This window comes from Protopterus annectens, chromosome 7.part1 (assembly GCF_019279795.1).
Source record: "Protopterus annectens isolate FY-2018-M chromosome 7.part1, PAN1.0, whole genome shotgun sequence".
Classification (NCBI taxonomy): Eukaryota; Metazoa; Chordata; order Ceratodontiformes; family Protopteridae; genus Protopterus; species Protopterus annectens.
Window position 1 is genome coordinate 231,234,031 of NC_056740.1, and position 23,266 is coordinate 231,257,296.

Here is a 23,266-nt window from a genome sequence, read left to right on the forward strand (position 1 = left end):
GGTTTCCATGAATAAGAGACAGTTAGTAAAATCTCCATGAGACAATGTACCTTTGTCAATAATGGCCTGTTCTAGCCATAACAATCCAGTTTCGTGTGGAATAGAACCAAATAAGTCCACTATGTCCAAAGTGGCAAAAATAAGATGTTCTTCATCTCACATTGCTGCAGTCATAACCTATGGGTAGTCCGCTGTCCTCGGTCGGCCCGAATACCAAAGTGTTAGGCTGGCGTCGGTCATGGTCTCTCAGATCTGACGTCAGTACGCCATGGTATTAAAGCGCATGACCGACGTCATATCCTCAGTCTTTCTTGCCGCATGGTCCGAAGCAGAAGCAGCGTTTGCAAGTGCCGTTCGGCATTCTGAAATTTTCGTATTCTGAGTTTCAGACCGAAAACCAAGTTGGGCTAAGTACCCCGTTAGAATATTTTTGTTTTTCTTGCCTCAGTTAATTCCGGATGTCAGAAAAAGTGAATAATTGTATTTCTTGTGGGAAACAGATACCGCATAGGGATTACCACTCTCTGTATTCCTTGTTTCGGGCCTGAGCACGACGTAGTCGGGTGTCTCTTTTGTGCTAGATTTAATAAGCACCATTAAACGTAGGTTAGATTGTGCTAGACTTGTCTTCGGTAAGCGGTGTAATTACAATATGCCGTCGGATCCTCCGACGCCTGCTACCGCTAAGAAGCGCAAGGAAAAATCGTTAAAGTCCAAGCAGGATGAGTCGTCCGTTCCGGACGCTGGTTCTTTAGAAACTACGGTGGAATCTGTGGATCCAGCCGAGGTTTCAGCTGAGTCTCAGGGGGAGCCGTTAATTTTGCAAGATGTGGCCTCTCAGGAGTCGGGTCAGGCTGAGGGGGCCTCTCAGGTTGCTGTACTCCCTTCTTTGCATAAGGTGGTTAGGCCTTCCCCTTCTGTCTCTAAGGTACCTTCCAAGGTCAGGCCTGGTTTGTCCTCCTCTGGTGTCAGTCCTAGTTCTGCAGGTTCTGTACCTAAAAAACACATGCTTAAAATGGCAGAAGATTTGATTTCCTTAATCAGGGGTTCTATGCCCCCTCCAGATAGAGGCCTAGGGTGGAGCCAGAGGTGGAAAGTTTGGAGCATGCTTCAGATTACTCAGAGTCTTCGGCTGAAGACATTCAGGATTTTCCTCCTTATTCTGATTCAGACGCAGAGGATTCCAGTCCTTCTGCTTCTCCTCCAGAGGATTTTTCTTTTTCAGAAACCCTGCATTCTATGAGGGAGCATTTTAAATGGGAAGGTCAGGATTTCTCAGATTCCCGAAAGAGGCTTAGGGAATTTTGTTTTACCACAACATCGGCCCTTGGCTATACCTCCTGTTTTGGATGTTGTTCAGGATGTTTTCTCTGAGGCTTACCTTAATCCAGACTCTTTGCCTCCTGCCAGTTAAACCAGATAGGTATTACAGAGTGCCAGAGGCTCATAAATATCTGTATAAGAGCCCAAGGGCTGACCCAGAAACTATTAGCCAGGGACCTAAGGGTGTCAGGGCTTCTGTTGTAAAGAATCCAGTTCCTATAGATAAAGATTCTAGAGCTTTGGATAGGTGGGGTAAAAAAGTGTATACCTCTTCCACTCTAGCAATGAGGGCTTTGAATTGCCAGTTTCATATGTTGAAGTACCAGAATTTTCTCCTTACTCAATTAAAATCTAAGGTAGATGCTTTGGCAGAGGGCATAGAGTGTAAGGAATTACAGGATTTGGTTCATGCCTCTGATCAGGTGGGTAAGCATTCTTTGCAGTGTGGTTTCGATGCTTTACAGACTTCTTCCAGGGTGGCTGCCACTGGATCAGTTATTCGTAGGCACGCCTGGCTTAAGGATCAGAACTTGTCAGAGCATGTTAAAGCTCGAATTTTGGATGCTCCTCTGCAGTCTGAAGTTTTGTTTGGTTCTCCTGTGGAGTCAGTCTTAAAGAAAATGGAAGACAAAGCTAAGTCTATGCAGACTGTTAAGGATTTTTTGCAGGTGCAGCCTCCTAAGTTTAGCAGAAATTGGCCTACTAAGGGATGGGCTTACCCTTCTTCTGATTTACAGTCTAGGGGCAGATCTAGACGTGGTAGGGGCAGAGCTCAGGGTTCTTTCAGGCCTAGACCATGGAGTTCCCCTGCACAATCTACAGGTGAGGGCAGGGGCCAGTCCTTTCGTAAACAGACCCAATGACCTGCATCTTCAGCTGCCAGATCCTTCCTGTCTGGCAGCTCCTCTGGGAGGAAAGTTGGCACTCTTCAGGCAAAACTGGCTTTTAGTCACCCAGGACAAATGGGTGTTGGACATTATAGACCGAGGCTACAAGTTTTATTTCCACACATTGCCTCCTTTCAAAGGCATGCCAGACGTTCCTCCTCAGCAAAGAGTGGAGGCTCACAAACAGATTTCTTTACTTCTTCAAATGGGGGCTATACAGCAAGTCCCTCTGTCAGAAGTGGGCCTAGGATTTTATTCTCGCCTGTTTCTTGTACCAAAGAAAGGAAACACTTGGAGGCCAATTTTGGATTTATCTATCCTCAACACATACCTGGACATTCCAAAATTCAAAATGTTGACGTTGCAACAACTTCTGCCTCTGTTGGGCAAAGATCACTGGATGGTAACTCTGGATCTCAAAGAGGCTTATCTTCATATTCCTATCAGGCCCAGTTGCAGGAGATTCCTGCTGGCTGGGACTTTACATTATCAGTTCTCTGCATTGCCCTTTGGCTTATCTACTGCGCCCAGGGTGTTCACAAAGGTTCTGGCTCCGGTGATAGCCTTCTTAAGGGTAAGAGGAATACAAATTTATCCTTATTTGGACGATTGCCTGATACTTGCTCAAGACAAAAACAAGCTACTTCACCTTCTACAGTATGTTATGGCAGTGTTAAGGTGCCTAGGGTATTCTGTGAACGAAACAAAGTCCAGTCTAGTACCCTCTCAGGACATGTGCTTTCTGGGTGTGAGACTGAATACAGCCTCCCAGATGGCTTTTTTGACCCCGGACAAGCAAAGAAATCTTACACTTTACTTCCAACAATTGTCTCTATGGTCCAGGCTGACTGCAAGGACAGTCCTTCAAGCCTTGGGGTTCATGGCATCTTGTATTCTGGTGCTTCCCAATGCCAAACTGCATATGAGGAAGCTACAATGGTATCTCAAAAGTGTATGGACAACACTGCCATGATCTGGACACTGTCATTCAGATAATACCTTGCATTCAAAAGGAATTTTTGTGGTGGGCTCAGGAATGTCACCTAAACAAGGCACTCTCTGTGACCCGACCAGAGGCGAGTCAGATCTTAACGACAGATGCCTCAGACAAGGCTTGGGGAGCACACCTCAATGGAAAATGGGTTCAAGACACGTGGCCTGCCAGACTTCAACATTTACATATCAACTTGAAGGAGATGTTAGCAGTCCAATTTGCATTGATGTCTTTCAAGGATCTACTTCACCCAGGACAAGTGTTGATTCAAACAGACAACACAACTGTCATGTGGTACATCAACAAGCAAGGGGGAACCCATTCGCCCTCTTTGCAGGCAAGCTATGATTTTGTGGGAGACTGCTCTCAGTTTGCACCTCACTCTTCAGGCAAGGTTTCTGCCAGGAGCACAGAACTCCTTAGCAGATGTTTTGAGCAGACAGATGGTGGATCCCCACGAGCGGAAGTTGGATCCTCATGTATTTCGACAGTTGACAGTGATATGGGGAACTCCAGACATAGATCTGTTCGCTTCTCCACTAAATTTCCAGTTGCCAAAGTTTTGCACAAAGATGTTTCATCCAACAGCTTGGAAAGTGGATGCTCTATCATTCAGTTGGAGCAATCTTCCCGTCTATGCCTTTCCTCCTCTGCCTCTTCTTCCCAAGGTGCTCTTGAAGGTCAGACAGGACAAGCCCTCCATGATTCTAATAGCTCCGGATTGGCCACGGCAGCACTGGTACCCTCTGCTGAGGAGTTTAGTACGGGAGCCTCCTTGGCCTTTGCCTTCAATTCCACACCTTTTGTCTCAGGCAGGCAATCATTTCCTCAATGTCAGGATACAGTCCCTGCATCTGACAGCCTGGCATATTCTGTTCTAGAACCTGGAGGGTCGCAGCTTCCTCAACAAGTTTTGAATGTCATTTTGGAGGCCAGGAGGCCTAGTACAAGGAAAGTTTATGCTGATAAATGGAGGAGATTTTTTATTTGGAGCAAAGCAAAGAGCTTTGATGTTTCCAGGCCTAATTTGAGTGTTTCACTTCAATATCTTACAGAATTATTAGACAAGGGTTTGTCTTTCTCCTCTGTAAAAGTTCATGCTGCGGCCATTTCTGCTCACTATGACTGTGACCCACCATTATTCTCTCATCCTTTGTTTAAGCAATTCCTTAGAGGGGCAAAGAACATAAGACCCCCGCGTAGAGCTCCTACACCTTCCTGGGATCTCAATTTTGTGTTGGAAAAACTTACTTTACCTCCTTTTGAACCTGCAGCTACATCTGAGTTGAAGTTTTTGTCTTGGAAGACTGCTTTTTTGTTGGCCATTACGTCTGCTAGAAGGGTTTATGAATTACAGGCTCTCATGGCAGTTGAACCCTTCCTGATTTTTCATAAGGATAGGGTATCTCTGCGTACTAACCCTACTTTTATGCCTAAAGTGGTTTCAAATGTGGCCTTGAACCAATCTATTCATTTGCCTACTTTTTATGCTGATCCCCAAAATAAAGGGGAGAAAATTTTGCACACTTTGGATATTCACAGGCAGTTGCGTTATTATTTGAGCAGGACTAAAGGGTTCAGACAGTCTCAACAGTTATTTGTTTCTTTTGCTTTGGGCGCACAAGGGAAACCTGTTTCAAAACAAACTATTTCTAAGTGGATTGGCCATTGTATTGCTTTTTGTTATTCTCATCATGGTAAGGAGATTCCGGCTGGAATCAGACCTCATTCCACTAGGGCTACTGCCACTTCAACTGCTTTTTTAAGGGGTGTAGCTACTAAAGATATTTTGGAAGCAGCTACTTGGAGTTCAGTGCACACTTTTTCTAAACATTACCATCTCCCTCTTTATTCCAAATCTAGGGCTGGGTTTGCCACTGCAGTCTTACAGGGCATGTTAGCAGCTCCCAATGCTTTATAATTTTGCCAACCTCCCTTTACCTTTGCTTTGGGATTCTACCCACAGGTTATGACTGCAGCAATGTGAGATGAAGAACATAGTACAGTTTTGTACCTACCATAAATGTAGATGTTCAAAGATCCACATTGCTGCAGTCCAATTTACCCTCCCTCCTTCCCCTCTGTAGTTTGGAGTGGTTGTATGGTTTGGGTTGTAAATATTGTTTGTACATGTGTTTTGGAGGTTTTTCTGTTTTTGGCTATAGCCTTTCTTTTTAGGGCCTTCTGACATCTGGGGCAAGAAAGACTGAGGATATGACGTCGGTCATGCGCTTTAATACCATGGCGTACTGACGTCAGATCTGAGCGACCATGACCGACGCCAGCCTAACACTTTGGTATTCGGGCCGACCGAGGACAGCGGACTACCCACAGGTTATGACTGCAGCAATGTGGATCTTCGAACATCTACATTTATGGTAGGTACAAAACTGTACTTTCAGGTGTGTAAAGATGTGGTTTTACACACCTCAAAAAGTCCCAAGAATCTTTAAGGACTGCATCACCAGCATATGATAAAGTCTTAAGTTTATCGTCCACAAATGCTGCCAAAGGTGTTGTAATAGAACCTTCTGCTGAAACAATTAACCTAAGCGGTGGGTCCATGGGATTTTTGTGGACTTTTGGTATACCGAAAACTGTAGGTACCCGAGGTTGTTTGTTAAACAAGAAATTAAATTGTTCCATACTAATGGAACCATCTAACAATAAATCCTGTAACATCAAATGTATTTTGCTTTTAGCTATGTTAACTTCATTGATAGATGCCTTGGAGTATTTGTTAGTCTCATGTAAAGAATCCCTCATCTTTGATTCGTAAATGATGATGTTGTCCATAAGTACCGTCCCCCCACCCTTATCAGGATGCATCACCCTCAAATTACCATCATTTTTTATGTTATTCAACAGTTTCTCCTCCACCTGAGTTAAGTTGGAGATAACATAATGTGCTGCAGTGGTATTCCTTATCTCTTTTTCCAGTAAGTTACCGAAATTCTTCAATTGAGGATGAAGGGGGGGGTTGAAAACACTTTTCCTTTTAAGTTCTGAATTGGAAGGTTCAACTGGCTTTTGCCCATTAAATAATAAATGTAAATTTTGTTTCCTGAGAAATAATTTAAGGTCTATAATAGACCTGGCAATACTCGCTTTCCTGTTTGGCACAAATTTAAATCCTTTGGAAAAGAGCTGAAAATGTTCTGGCTGTACCTCAATGCTACTGTAATTGAACATCTTGTAGTTATGAAACTCAAGAATGTTGCCCTCCTGAGTAATGGTATCACTACTGTTTATCTCTTGTTGTAACCCCTTTGATTGTAATAATTCTGGTTCTGATTCCGGATCCGATTGGATCGGCGAAGTGGGGGTCCCTGATCTAAAGGGCACTCTTCTTCTTGAAAAGGGTTGTCTAAAGGGTCACCTCTATTTTCCTGATCAAATGTGTGTGAATGATGACGTAATTGGTCCCTGGTGGTCTTGGGGCCTCGGAACCTGGAAAAGGGACTAGGTTTTGGATACGCTACTTGATCCCTGTATTCTTTAATATCTCTTGCCAACTTGCCCCTTTTCCTATCCATGTTAGTAATACAATCTGTATCAATTTGTAAAAAAATATTATAATACTGTTGCTTTTCTTCCTCTACCTGAAATAAAAGATCATTGATTATCTGGTTGTTAATAGTCTCCATTTCTTCCAAAATGCCTGCCATCACCTTCTCATTCTCTTTGATAATTGCTCTAATGACATCAAATCCACATTTATCAAATATCTTAATTAATTCTAAATGAAAATCAGACCCTTCCTCAACCTTGTTAGGAAATTTAGAAAGTCTCAAGCCTTTAGGCACAACCTTCTTATTGAGGCATTCTTTCAAATAATTACAGTCACATTCCAATCTTTTGTATTTATCCAGAAAAAAAATATAAATCATCAAGACTTTGCTTGTAAGATTTAAGAGCATTGGTCTTGTTATTAGAAATAACACTAATATCATAGTTTTTCTTTAAAAAACCTTGAAAATCAAGGTTTGGTTGCTTATTGTAAAAGTCACCTTGATTTAAAACTTCCGTAGAGCCTTCTGCTGAAACCGCAGATGGTTTAATATTGCTGCCTGCTTGTGAATTGTCGCTACGTAAAAGTCTCGGAAAATCTGCAAATGTTTGACTACCAGTCAAAACGGAACTGCCAGTTTCTTTGTGTACACCAGTATTAGGACAGGAATCACGCTGCCCTGTACTTAGAGATGGTAAATCCTTTTGTGTAGTAGCCCTCCGTTCGGAGGACACACCAACCAGGGAGTGACAAACTGGAGTAAGAAGCTCCACTAGCTGTGAGAGCTGACCGATAACCTTTTTTAGCTCTCCCCTGGTGTCAAAACGAGGCTCCGAATCTGTTGCTGCTTCCGTGGTGTCTGCCATCGCTTCCGAAACAAAAACCAAAAATAGAAAGATGGAGGCAATAAAAAGAGACTAGTAACCAAATGAAATTGCCCACACACCACCAAGGAAACTCGCAACACTGCTGGAGACCAAGAATTTAATGAATGCACAGAAAAATAACGCTTATAATCCAAATACGTTTTCGATAAAAATCTTCATCAGAAACAGTAAAAACACACACTGAATGATTGCTCCAGTTATATACCTTTTTCAATTAACATAATTAATTAATTGTATGTCAATCAGTATGCACAATAAAAACCAACAAGCAGGCTGATTTACTGTTTCTGATGAAGATTTATATCGAAAACTTATTTGGATTATAAGCGTTATTTTTCTGTGCATTCATTAAATTCTTGGTCTCCAGCAGTGTTGCGAGTTTCCTTGGTGGTGTGTGGGCAATTTCGTTTGGTTAACAGTGAATACACTCAAACATCAAGTGTACACAACTGTACTTTCCCTCTCAAGGGTTGAAATTTGGAACTTTTGAATGGTTCTGCCATCAGGGAGATTAGGGGAATGCCAAAGTAAAGGGCAACAGAGCTGGGAGTATGCAAACAGAACTCTGGTATAGGGTATGCTCATGTGATTATTTTGTTGGGAATGGGCTACTGCAGATTAAGGAATTAAAACTAAAAGGGTCCCTAAACCCCATTATGACATGACATGGCTTTGACTTTGTGAGTCCACCTTTGCCCTTTATGAGGAAATGAAAGGGCATGCCAGTCAGCTGGGCATGGGATTGTTTAAGATGCTTGACAGCATCGGTGGGACCTGAGATGCCTATGCAACCCCCAGCATGAATGGGCATACTATTTTTTCATGCCTGTACAACCCCCAGCATGAATGGGCATACTATTTTTCATTTTTTTTTCTTGTGTCAAAAAAATGTCCATTGAAGATGAAAGAAATGGCAAACTGACACAGAAGTATTTTTTTTTTAATTTCATATAGTTGGTGTTCATTGAGAATTGCGTGTAAATCTGAAGTGTTTGGGTTTAAGTAGCATTATTTCTGTTTTTTGTCATTTACAGTAATTTGGATTAATTTAATCCTTTTTTAGATCCTTCAGTGGTTGTAAGACGAGAGGAAGCTCTAGAAGCTGCTCGGCGTAGGATGCAGGAAGAACTAAATGCCAAAGCAGAGTTATACAGAGAAAAACAGAAACAAGTAAGTAGTTGCATTATTGTATACATTAAAACAAAAACCTTTACTAGCAAAAGTGCATTTAAGTACAGATAGTATAAGCATGCCTTTTGCAACTGTGTTGTAGAAGTACAGAGTGAAAAAAATACTCACTATAATAACATTCTTTAATATAGAAAGCTACTTACTGTGATAATGCCATTCCTGATCTGTATCCTTGATGTGAACGTTCAGAATAAAGCGTCCATGTTCAACAAAATTCTGCTGTTCTGTTAGAATTGTTTTTTCATTTCCTAGTATTTGCATGTGCGCACAGTTTATACTTGGGCTGTCTGTGCACTGCATAATTCTTCCACAGTTATCTCCTCTTTCATCCAGCCAGTGAAGCAATAGTCTGGCAAAAACTAGTAGTTTGAGTAGGTGCTCTTCCTTCGGTAGTCTGGAGTTGTAAGATAACAGACTTGTAACAGTTTGCTTCTGTATTACATAATTGAACTTTTAAAAGTTCGATCGTCATATGGTCGATACCATATGATCAGACTTTTAAAAGTTTGAAAATATTTCATAAAAAAAAATATACCAAAGGAAAAAACCTACCTGAATGGTTTAAGCAAAGGGGCAAGCCCACCTGCACCCCCATCGTGGGGGACTGCCCCCCCCCCCCACTCATTAAATATACCAACTCCGAGATCACACGACAGTGCAGAAAAGGGAAATCTTCCCATTCCGCACTGTACGGAGATCTCCGTTGAAACATTCAAACTTTTAATAGTTCGATCATATGGTGTCGACCATGTGAAATTCAAACTTTTAAAAGTTCGACAATGTGATATAGACCCTTATGTTCTGCTTTTAACAAAACGGTTATTGGCATTATAATCTGCTGTTTCTTTAGTAATTACATAGTGCATGACTATAAACATTTTAAAAGTCAGACAATTGTATGGGTTTTATTTTATGAAACTGTACATCTTTTTTTCTAAAGTAATCTGTATGTTGAGAAGATACAGTTGTTACAGCTGTGGAACATATTAATAGTAGCAGGATGCCCCTTCTGACTGTAGATAGCACAGAATCTAGTGATGGCCCTATATTATCTGTTTTCTTATGTGTAATATAATTTGTATGTCTTTAAAGATAACTACTAGATTTTATTTTTTAATATGAAAGAAAGCTTTTATGTGGTACAATAAGTGTTTGTCTTTGAGGATAACACTTTTAAAAGTATACCAAAGGAACCAACTCCTAGCCTTTGCTGTACATGGTTGATCTGTTTTTTTTTTTTTTTATCCATCATGATGCATTTCTTCCAGTGTGCACATTGCTGTTTTTATTTTTATCTCCATGCATCATAGGTTTCTGCATGATTTCATATAAACATTAAAATGCCCAAATCATATAAACATTAAAGTGCCTAAATGTCTTAAGAGCTTTTTTTTAAACATTTGCAATTATGTTGATATGCTCATTTCACAGATAACATTGCACCACAATTTTTTTATTTATTTTTAACTGTTAATCAGGTAACATATCAACAATAAACACTGATTTGGAACACATTATACTTTCTAATAGATTCTAGGATACTACAAGGCCACTGGGTTTCATGACCATTCTTGCCTTGCTGGTGTCCTCCCTTAGGCAGCATCACCTTTCTTCATGAGGGAAGTACTGGTCTGACTTGGAGTAAATCTGTGGATATCCATCTGGTCATTTAATCTGTTTAAAGAGAGATGGTGAGTTGCACTGCTTAGGATGCGGTGGAAATTTATTTTAGATTTTTAGGGTTTTGGTAGGAGCTGGGTTATAAACATGTCCCTTCCTCATGTGCTATTTCTCTGTTAGTGAAGATTTAGATCCCTGGTTCTAGTACTGATGGAAATGTTGAACTTTAGCAGAAACAAAGTCCAAGACAATTGGGCCTTTAATGGCAGAGTACGCAAGAAGATCATCTCTTGTGAAAAGTTTACAAGACACTAAATTTAAAGATGGCGGTCTATCTATTTGTTTGATGCGTTTAACAAGATACATCCCAAAAGGGGAATTGCAGTTGATGACTGGTCTTGTAGTAACATTTTAAGAATAAATACAAAGGAAAATAGTGTGGCATACAACAACCTTAGCTTGATTATTGATGATGGATATCCCTTCCACCTAAAGTAAACAAGGTATCCACTTCAACATGATTTTCCCCTTGTATTTCAACATTTGATGTCAGTGGTTTCATTTTTCAGCTGTATCACATTTGCTTGATGCCCGTAGTTCCTTCCTTTCTTTTACACTGGAAATAAGAAATCCAACAAGCCCTTGCTCCATTTACTTTTCCTTCTGGTTTATCTTGATTAATTGTCTAGAGAGTTGCTGTAATTGCCACTTTTCCAGACCAAATAACATTACCCAAATTATGTCTTTCCCCCTTAAATTGTTTTAATTTAGGATATTACCAAAATATATTTAACAGGGAATTTTATATAATGTATGTAAGTTTTGTATCTCCAGCAAACTGGTGTAACACATGGGTACAGTCTAGAAAGTCATGCAGAAGTCTAAAATTATTTAGTGAGTCTTAAAGGTATTTCCTTGATTTTTATCCAATCCTCTTAAATGTATTTCCTTGATTTTATCCACTCAGTGAAGCCAAAGTCTTGCAAAAACATAGTTTGAGCAGGTGCTCTTCCCTTCGGTAGTCTGGAGTTATAAGATACAGATTTGTAACAACTAGTCCCTATTATGTTTTGCTTTTAACAAAACAGTTATTACTGGCATTATATCTTTGGATTTTTGCTTCCTTTTGTGGTGCAATTATTGGCATTATAACTTGTTGCTTAGTCATTTCTAAACAAAAAATCTAAATTGCCTCACTTTTGTATCCTGTCCTGATCTGCATAAATAAATTAACTCTTCCTTCAAATAATTCCAGACTTGTTTGGCTCTTTGCCACACCTCATTCTTTTAACATTTTATGTAGTTTACTTATGACTGTTTTTTACCGGGATGTTATTGCCAGTTTTTCTATCCAGCAAATGACAAATATTGGATATTTGTCCGTTTGGATTGTAAACCGTTTCAAAGCCATCAGCTTATTTGATGATTTTATTTTGCAGTTCTGTATATTTATTTCATAGTCTGTAGCCCTATCCATGTATTTTTCCCCACATCATTTTCTTCCTGTGCGTACATTAATTCCTTACAAACCTTCAGAAGTCTGTAAATGTTAAAAGCATGTAAACCACATTTATGTTGCACTTTTGCTGGATCCCAGTCATTAAACCACGTTGGTGTCTCCACCACTCTCTCTCTCTGCCCCTTTTCCTGTCCAGCATTCTGTCCCTTAATACATTATACATCCCTTTAATCCCTCCCAGTTGTTATATTAGGACAGAGGAATACTGTTTGCATCCAGTATCCTCTGTAAGACTTTAAGCTTAAAAACTGCCTTGCAATGTGTCTCAAAATCGGGGACTTCTAACACTTCTGCTTCTGTTGAAAGTGTTCCATGCCACCAGAGTTTTGTTTTTTCCATCCATATAATTTTTAGTGCTTTTTTAAAACATCTCATCAGAGGGAGGGAGAGATAAAACCCCAAGATATGAATATAGTACTTTTGGCAGAATGAACAAATGAAATGACTAGATTTTCTGTCTCATCTATAAATGTTATTTCAGTTCCCATGTAGAGCTTTTACTTTACTTAAAATACTCCCTAGTGTAAAGGACAATGACTCTTCAATTGTGTCTGCTAACTTCAGTCCTAAGTAAACTAGCTGATTGGAGTCCATCAGAAAAGGGTAATCTTCATGCCAACCCATCACTAGCTGAATAATCGATCTTTATGGCTTTAGTCTTGTTTGCATTTATCTTAATATCTAGCAATTTTACATTTCTAGATCAAAGTTCATGAAGTATTACTTCCAAATCCCTCTCAGGATCTGTTATATAAGAAGCAGGTCTTCCACATATGGTGCCTGCTTGTGAGTAAATGCCTGCAATTTCATAGATCTTTACTTGTATCTTCTTCAGCCTTCCTGCCAGCAGTTCAAGATAAAAAGCAATTATAAGAGAAGAGGACATCCCTGTGTGGTGCTTCCTACTTTTTTTTTTTTTGAAAGTCTATTTCCTGCCTAAATTTGTGCCCGAGGCATTATAAAAGAATTATTTTATTAAATGCACCCACTTCTCAGGAAAGCCTGCTACATAGGACCATAGGAGGTTACTGGGGTAATGACCCTAGGGCCTTTACAAGCCTAGTCAAGTTTTACCCCTTATTTCCATGATCAGCACCTATCACCCCTGTCCAAGAGGGCATAGGTGGAACCCCTGGGGTGAACTTATGGTTACCCATCAAATCCAGAGTGCATTTGAAGAGGGCCAATGAGATGCTGTGCTTGACATGAAGTGGGGGAGCCTGTTCCAAAGGTGTGGTAACCCATGGGAGACAAATCTGTCCATCCAGCAGGTTCTATTAATGTCACATACCAGGTTAAGGGTATTAGAGCAAGTAACCTGTGTACCATTTGACTTGCGGATATGCAGCATTTCCAATAAAGTAGTGAAGTTTTCACAGAACCTGTCTGCTGACACGTTAGCAATGTCCACAGGCTTGGTATATGTGGTATCATTAGCTACCAGTTTGGCACAAATCTAAGCCTTTTCTTTTAGGTTATGGATGTAACTAAAGAACACCTTATGGCTGTCCTTGGTTGAGCATGCTAATTTGGATTCATAGTTAGCTTTGGAGGGATTCACAAAGAGTCTTATTTGCTTGTTTAAGCTGAAGAGGGAATGTTTCCAGTTTGGGGCTCACTCCCTCTTACTCTTAGACACCAATTTCTTCCTCTTGTTGTAAAGCCTGTTAATAGCAGTTATCCACCAGACAGGTTTGCTCTTCCTCGAGGGGCTTGTTTTGGTCCCATCAGTTATGGCCACATCAATGCAGTTGTTTAGGTGTTTGTATAAAGCATTTGTGTAGAACTCTGCGTAGATGCCAGTTTCATCTGAGGGAGGAGGTGCAGTGAAGCTATTTATACCATCCCGTAAAAAGTTCTAATCTGTTTTGGAGAAGTTTTTTAGTTGGTTTGTGCTGTGGTGGGGGGGGGGGGTCAGGTGTGATAGTAACTTTGAATGACACTGATTTGTGGTCTTTCAGATCTCATCAGGGAAGACCTCACAATGTGGGTGCTACAGTGGTCCCCCATATTGGTAAGCACCAGATCCAGGATGTTGGCACCGCTTGTGGGGGTGTCAACTAGCTGGTCCAGGGCAATGGAGTTTATGAAGTCAAGGAACCTTTGGGCAAGTAAGTTTCCTCATGAGTAATTTTCCCAGTCACTGGATGGGTAGTTTAAAGTCACCCAAATCCATGGTGTGGTTGTATCTTGATAGACTCTAGTAGATACAAATAGGGATTGTGGATGTCCTGATTCATGGAGGGGGTCCTGTAGCCGGAAATGACTTCAGTAGGTGTCCTACCAACAGTTAATTCAGCCTGAAGTATCTCCAGGGAATCATGCTGTCTAACCAATCCACAGCTGTGTTTATCTTTAATGAATATTAATACACCACCTCCTTTGTTTTCACACCTTCAGTCTTTGGTCTGAATGTGTGGAAGGAGCTGTAGCCTGATATGGCTGGGGTGCTGTCCAGAGCCTTGAACCAGGTCTCTGTGACTGCACAAATGTCTTTCTTCCATGGTGAGTACTGCTTCCATTGAATGCAGTTTTGTGTTAAGACTCCTAATGTTTAGCAAAAAAATCCTTGAAGTTGTTCTTAGATGGAGTTCTTACATTGGGAATTTTGTCCTTGAGACACTGCCTAAAAAAGGCACTGTGGGGGTGGCAAGAGTCTTGGCCAGTAGCCGAAATCCCAGGGATGACAGATGAGGACCATCTTTGGCAAAGCATTGAGGTCTGTTGGTCATATCATCCCAGGCTGACAGATACCATATCCCCTTAGAATGACACCAGAAACTAAGCCTATTATTGAAGTCACTCATTTAGTACAGTTGGTACTTCAAATAGATACTGCCAGCAAACCTTGCTGCAGGCTATTTCATGTACAAACTTTGTCAACCTTTTTTCATATTCTACCAGTGTACTGATTTTCAATAATCTATTGAGGGTGAATCAGCCAGTCTTTCTAGTTCAGTCAGTGAGGTAAGGATAAGAGATGACCTTTTTTGTAGCCAGTGCAGTAAATAAGTTAACTTGTAGTCATGATTAAACATAGATGTTGCTCCATATGACACAGTCTGAGAAGGATCCTTATCTGGTTTATGATTTAACCACGATGGTCACTTGTTTCCACATGTTTGGGGTCTTTCCAGTTACACACAAATAATTTGCTAGTTTGGTAAAGTCCTTAACTATATTTAACCAGTGTGTATATTTGTAATGATAAATCCTCAGTTCCTGGAGGTTTTATCCCTGTTTTGATTCCTTAATATTGTTTCCACCTCTAATAGGAATTATTGAAAGGGGTTGACAAAGTTAAAATATTTCAGAATAAGGGGAATATCCCAGAACAATAAGAAGCGCAACTGCAGAGGGCGTAAAAGAAAATAAGTAAGTATGTGGATAATATGCATGAGTTTAGCAAGATTGCTGTGAAGCAACTGTTTTTTTTGATAACGCCATTACATAAAAATTTTTAGCACATCCACTTAGGCAACAGAAATTGAAAGGGTTGTTGCCAAACTTAGGGAGTGTATAACAAGAAAAATAACCAGAGACCCTGTAAAGGTATTAGAGGTGTTTCAGAAATTTTATGAAAAATTGTATAAAGCAGAGAAATGGGGAACTTAAGATAGAGCACAAAATGGAATTATTTATGGAAGATTTAGGTATGCCAAGGTTAGAGCTAGATGAGGCTCAACAGTAAGCAGTGAAGATAGGAGGAGAGGAGGTAAAACTGACCTATAACCAATCTGCAGGAAATTCTCCAGGAATAGATGCTATTCCTTTGAAAGTTTGGAATCTAGGAGGGAAGAAAGTGATAAACATCTGGGATGTTTAGTATTTTAGAAGGAGGTGAAGCACCAGCTCCTGGAAGAAAGCTGTGTTGGCAGTAATGCCTAAAGATGGTAAAGACCAATCAGACCCAGCTTAATATAGACAATTTTGGTGTTTAATCATGATTATAAAGTGTTTATGCCTATAACAGCTAAAAGGATGGCAGAGGTGTTGCCAAAATTGATAGACATGGATCAGTGTTTTTTGTGGAGGGGAGGCAGACATTTGACAGCATTCACGGAATATCACTGTTAGTAGGTCTTGATGATGCAGAGAAAGCATTTGACAGAGTAAGCTGGGATTAAATGAGAAGAGCAGTGGAACCCTATGCATTCCTTGATGCAATAATAAGGTTAATTAGAGGGATATATGAAGGATTGGAGACGAAATTAAAGTGGAAGGGCTCCCCTCTGACAAGTTGTGCCTGAAAAGAGGAACCAGGCAGGAGTGTCCTCTTTCCCTTTTATTTGGTTTGTATTTAGAGCCATTGGCAAAGAAAATAAGAGACTCAGAAATACAAGGATATAATTGGTATGATAATCAAGAAAGGTTGGCTTTATTTGCAGATGGTATTATTTTGTACTTGATAAAACCAGAAAAGAACACCTTGAGACCATTTCAAGTCTTTTTGGGATATAAAATTAATGAACATAAAACAAAGACTGTAGCTGTAAACTGTGTACCCATACATGAAATGGTCCAGCAATACCAATATTTATGGGACACAATTAAATGAAGTATTTAGAAGTATGGATTAAAAAGGGTTCTGTTTGGCAACTAAGGATATGTGGGAAAAGACTAAACAAAATGTAATACAGCAACTGAGAAACTGGAAGCTTTTGTTTGTGGATGTGTATAGCAAGATACAAGCACTGAAAATGTTTAGTCCCTTTAGTTTTATGTATTGGTCATGCATATTTTTATCAACCAGAGGAGAAGTTGTGGACAATAATTAATAAAAAGTTGAAGGACTTTTTCTGGGAGGGGAAGAGGGCAAGGGTTAAGTGGGATAAGTTGATTCTTCCAACAGAACAAGGTGGTTTAGGATTACCTGATTTTGAAGGGATATTTTAGAGCTACACAGTTAAGGGTCATGTGCATAACACAAACTGGAAGCTGTAAATCAAAGTGGAACGTGATGATGCCTAAACAAGGGGAGAATTCAAGAAATAAGGAGAGACTGGGATTTTGGAAGCAGATCCTTAAAGAGAATGTCAAAAACCATACAGAATATTATAGTCGTATAGTATCCAAAAGTATTGTAAGAACTAAGCCAGCATGAGACTGGCGAAAGGAGATTTTATCGGTAGGGATGACTTCAGTTAGGGGTACAGAGAATAGGCAATGGGGTGGAATATGTTGGGGAAAACTGGCAAAAGAACCAAGGTATTAGGAAGAAATAACTAGAGATGGAAAGGTACTAGAATAGGAAGAGGCCAAAAAAAGACATTTGGACTGCAGCTACAGACTGCGTTCCATATTGGATTGATATCAAAGCATAGGCAAAGAGAAAGGGAGTGGGGAGTCCCAAGTGAAAGACCTGCACTGGTAGAGTTTTTAGTTGAATCTAGAACAGAAGCTGCTGTTAAACAAAAGTGATAATAGGGCATATAAACTATTGCCTGATAACAAACTATAGAAAACAATCATAAGAGGTTAGAAAAGATTGGGAAGAGAGATTGGATAGGAATTCCCAAGGAAACAGGAGGATGTATGTGTGGCTCTGAAGTATGCAACAATGTCTAAAAGATGTAGGAGTTTGATTGGAAGTGCTTGTTCAGGTATTTTTATACCCCAAGCAGACTCAACGGAATCTTTCCTCGGGTAGATGGCAAATGTTGGCTGTGTAATGGAAAGAAAGAGGTAACTGGAGACACCTGTTTTGGGAGCATGAGTTGGCAGATGTTAAATTCTCTACAGAGTACTCTTCTAGAAATATTGGGTGAGCAAATAAATGGAAATTTGTTTTTGATGTGGGATACAAGATCTGAATTGCCTAGACATTGCAAGGCCTTGCTAAGTTTAATTCTGGTGGCTGCCAAAAAAAGCAGTTACTAGAAAATGAAAATCAAGGTCTAAATCAACTGTATTTGAAGTATTGAATATTGTAACAGAGATAAAGGAACTGGAAGTGGGATCTTTAAAAAAAGAGTAGTAGCAAGTTTCTCATAGAAAAAAAATGAAAATTGTGTGAAAAAAGCATGCGGTACAATGTTTTGGAGGAGTGAGATTTAAGGGAAGGCAGGAATTGAGAAATTTAGTAATGCTGAATTGGCAATACTTTGTGATGTATAATGTTTGTAACTAGGAATGGGGTAATATGGTTTGTTTTCTTTAATATAAACGTGTTTACTAGTGTCTTAAGTGACAGTTCAATAAACATGTTGTTGTGGTGGTGGTGGTGTCTTTCATCTTTTCCCGGTTAGGGGTCGCCACAGCGGAACTCCGGTCCACTAATTGATTGGTAGTTGATTTTTACATGCCGAGTTACCAGCCCTGACGCACAACCTTCAACGAAGGTACGCCCATTCACGCATGTCTCCACGCAGAAGACGCTCTAGCTGAGAATCGAACCAGACAGCGTCTTACTGTGAGGTGACGCCACCGCAGCACCACCACAGCAGAGCAAACATGTTAAAAAAAAAAAAAAAAATATATATATATATATATATATATATATATATATATATATATATAGATATATATATAGATATATATATATATATATATATAAATTATAGGTATATAAAAAAAAATTATATATATATATAGATAGATAGATAGATATAGATAGATATATATATATATATAGATATATATATAGATAGATATATATATATATATAGATATATATATAGATAGATATATATATATATATATATATATATATATATAGATAAGCAAACGACCGAAACCCAAATGGCCAGACATACTTGCGTGAAAGTGCTTTTCACCGAAGAAGCACTTTCGCATAAGTAAGCCTGTTGCCGATGCTATACTATGGTGCGGGCAAGGGAAAATTCCCTTTTCCCCACTGTAGTGCGGTCTCGGAGGGAGAATATTAAAGTGGGGGGGTGTGGGGGCACAGCCCCCCTGCTAAAATGTTAATGTAGTGTTTTTTTTTTTTGTAACATTCTTTAATGAAAGCGCTTTTTCGATAAAAGCACTTAAAGTGTGTTCGGTTATTATGGATTTGGACATTTGCTTATTCGAGCAAACGTCCTAGATCCATATATACATATATATATATATATATATATATATATATATATATATATATATATATATATATATATATATATATATTGTTTCTACCTCATCTTCTGTAATTTCTTATATCAAGCAGTTCTGCAGATTTTTGGTCCAAGCCTTGTAGTGGGAGCTTGCTTGGGAAATCCCTTATTTCATTTGTCTTTCCCTCTTAATCTGCCTTTGCTTCATATAGTTCATAAAAATGAACAAAGTTTCCCAGTATATCTCCAGGATGTCCTTCATGGATGCATCTGCAGTCATAACAACTGGGTTGTCCTGTCGTCAGGCAGCCCCTCGGTCGGCCGGATTCCAAAGTCCGGGTCCGGCTTCGGCTGATGTCGCACTTCACCCGACGTCATCTCTGCTGGTCTTCGGGTATAAAGGCATCAGCCGACGCCATTTTCCCCAGTCTTTCTTGCCGTGGCGCCAAGCAGAAGCTGTTCGCAAGTGCCGGTCGGTCAGATCCAGAGATTACTACTACCGAATACTACTTCAAGACTTCTAAAAGCTAAGTACCCGTTAGACTCTTTCTTGCCTCAGCCGATGTCAGAAAAGGTCAATAACTGTTTAACTTGTGGGAAACAAATATCTCATAAAGATTTCCACTCTTACTGTTTGCCTTGTTTAGGCCCAGACCACGACGTAGCAGCCTGTTCGGCCTGTGCTCATTCAACCGGCGACGCTTAGGCGTCGGTCGGAGTTTGCTGAACAGTTTTTCGGCTCAGACTTTGCGTACATTATGCCGTCGGATCCTCCGACTACCCAATTGGTTAAAAAACGCAAAGAAAAAGACCGACACTCGCGGTCCGCGGTTTCGCCGAAACCATGGTTAAGCAAACCGCGAGTGTCTCGGTTTCGGCTGAAACCGAGAAAACTGATCAAAGTACAGCCGAATCAATGACTACTACTGAGGTTCCTACTACCTTACTTGAATCGGCCTCAGAAATTTTACCTACAACAGTAGTTACTAGTGACTTATCAGACACCATCCCTTTGGATGTCTCTACCCCAGCACGTGGTGCTGCTAGGCCTCCTGCAGCCATGTCTATTAAGGCCTTTGCCAGGGCTAAAGCAGCCAAATCTACTAAATCAGTGCCTGTTAAACCCCCCTCAACAAGGCCCACTTCTAGTTCACAAATGCTTACTCTGGCAGAAGATTTAATATCCTTAATCAGGGGATCTCAATCTCACCCAGACAGGGCCTCTCAGCCCCCAGAAAAGAGACCTAGAGCAGAGCCCCCCGAGCCTGTGTCCTCTGATGATTCTGTGGATGACTCAGATATTACAGACCAGCCAGAGGCTCATTTCTCCAATTATGAAGACTCAGATGCTGAAGAATCCATTCCAGCTACTTCTCCACCAGAAGAATTCTCCTTTGGGGAAACCTTACATGCCATGCGAGAACAATTCCAATGGCAGGAACAGGATTTCTCAGATTCCAGAAAAAGAGTTAGGACCTTTCTGCGCCTTCCACAACACAGGCCCTTAGCTATACCTCCTGTCCTCTCTGTTGTGGACGATGCATTTAATGATGTCTGCACTGCTCCAGATTCCTTACCTCCAGCCCCTGTCAAACCAGATAGATTTTACAGGGTACCAGACACTCATCATCACCTATACAAGGCCCCACTTGCAGACCCCGAAACTATAACCCAGGGGCCTAAGGCAGTAGCCTCGACCACAGCAAAAAACCCTATTCCTTCTGAAAGGGAAGCCAGGTCTTTAGACAGATGGGGCAAAAAGGTTTACATCTCCGCTACTCTCTCAGCTAGAGCTTTAAACTGTCAGTTTCACATGATACAATACCAAGAGTTTATGCTTGATCAGTTAACTAAAAAGCTATCCTCTGATGACTCTATAGATAAGAAATATGTATTAGAAATGGTAAATAACATACAACAGGTTAGTAACCATTCCTTAAAATGTGGCTATGATGCACTGGAGGCTTCATTTAGATCAGCCATGACTGGCACAGTGATAAGAAGACATGCATGGCTGAAGGAACAGGTCTTACCAGATCATGTTAAAGCTAAGTTATTAGATGCTCCTATGGATAAGGCCAGTTTGTTTGGTACACCTGCCCAGCAGGTAATGAAGAAAATGGAAGAAAAGGCAAAATCTGTACAAACGGTTAAAGATTTATTGCAGGTTCAGCCCCCAAGGTTTAGTAGGAACTGGCCTGCCAAAAATTGGTCCTTTCCTGACTCCACAAGATCCCAAAGGGGCAGGAATAGACGTTCCAGAGGCAGAAATCAATCCAGAGGGGGTGCCTACAGAGGACGACAGTGGCAAGGTAATAACAGAGGCAAAGACACAGCCACTACCACTACAACAGCACAGTGACTTGATTCTAACTCCGCCTACCAGGGAACAAATAGCAGCATCATTAGGCGGAAAATTAACCTTATTTTCGAAGAACTGGCACTATATCACAAAAGACAAGTGGATTTTGCAAACCATAGACCAAGGTTACCGGTTCCACTTCCACACTTTACCAGTCAAAAGAGGAATGCCAAACCTGCCTCCAAATCAAAAAACAGAAGTTCTACAGCAGATAATGCAATTAACAAAGATGAGAGCTGTGGAAAGAGTGCCAATAACAGAACAAGGCAAAGGATTCTACTGCAGACTATTCCTAGTTCCAAGAAAGGAAAAAAGTTGGAGACCTATTCTCGACCTGTCCACCTTAAATACATACATCATTGTCCCAAAATTCAAAATGCTGACCCTACAGCAACTTCTTCCCATGCTGGGCAAGGAGTGTTGGCTGGTAACTCTAGATCTCAAGGAGGCATACCTGCACGTCCCCATTCGACCAATTTGCAGAAGATACCTCAGATTTCTTGCAGGATCAGAGCACTATCAATTCTCAGCATTGCCCTTTGGCTTATCTACTGCGCCCAGAGTATTCACAAAATGCCTGGCATCAGTAATCGCCACTGCAGACTACAGGAATCCAAATCTATCCCTACCTGGACGACTGCCTGCTACAAGGGGACAACAAAAGCAAGCTGACAACAGATTTACAAAGGGTCATTTACTTGCTACAAGCACTGGGATACACAGTCAATTTACAAAAGTCAAGGCTGATACCATCCCAAACAAGGACATTCTTGGCGGAATTGGACACAGTAAAACAAATGGCAATCCTAACTGCAGAAAAACAAAGAGAACTCCCTCTTTACTTCTTGGCACTAACAAGACAGAACAAGCTAACAGCAAGAAAAGTTCTGCAGGCCTTGGGCTTCATGGCATCCTGCATAATCTTGGTTCCACATGCCAGACTACATATGAGAAAACTACAGTGGTACCTAAAGAATTTATGGTCCCAACACAGGCACAGCCTAGAAGCAGAAATTCCACTAATCCCATGCCTAAAACAGGAGTTCCTATGGTGGGCTCAAGCATGCCAGTCAAACCCAGGCCTACCCTTTCACAACTATCAAGCAAGCCAAACCATCACAACAGACGCCTCAGACCTAGGATGGGGGGCTCACATGCTGGACAAATGCGCAAGGATTGTGGACGAGGACCAGCTTCACCTGCACATCAACCTAAAAGAAATGCTGGCAGTAAAACTGGCAATCCAAAAATTCAGACCATTTCTCAAAGAAGGACATTTGATGATAAGGACAGACAACACCACAGTCATGTGGTACATCAACAAACAGGGAGGCACTCATTCATACCCCCTATGCAGAATGACTTTGGACCTTTGGAACTTGGCACTCAGCTACAACATCCAGTTACAGGCAATATTTGTACCAGGAAAGGAGAATACTCTAGCAGACATGTTAAGCAGAACCACCTCGGATGCTCACGAATGGATGCTACACCCGGACATCTTCAAGACCATCTCAAAGAAATGGAGAATGCCACAGATAGATCTATTCGCTTCCCCTCTCAATCACCAGCTCAAAAAATTCTGCACAAGGACATTCCACCCACTTGCATGGAAAGTGGACTCCCTTTCCTTCAGCTGGAAAGGTCTGACAGCATATGCATTCCCACCTCTTCCCTTGATACACAAGGTATTACTAAAAATCAAGGAGGAACGGCCAAGGATAACCCTGATAGCTCCAAACTGGCCAAGACAACACTGGTACCCATTGCTGAGGAGCATGTCTCGGGACAAAATGTGGTCAATACCCCTGATGCCTTTGATGTTAACTCAGAACAACTACAGCATCATGCATCCAAACCTAAAGACGTTGCAACTGACTGCATGGAACATGACATAGCAGCAACTAATCCGGAACT

General features: G+C 40.7%; 1 protein-coding gene across 1 annotated transcript in view; it reads left to right on the forward strand.

Annotated features, from left to right (window-relative positions):
- Positions 1-23,266, forward strand: part of SELENOS (selenoprotein S) — a 352,333-nt gene that overhangs the window by 85,444 nt on the left and 243,623 nt on the right. The window contains exon 3 of the mRNA XM_044078683.1: positions 8,666-8,772. Coding sequence (XP_043934618.1) covers positions 8,666-8,772 — 107 coding nt within the window. The remainder of the gene's footprint in view (positions 1-8,665; positions 8,773-23,266) is intronic.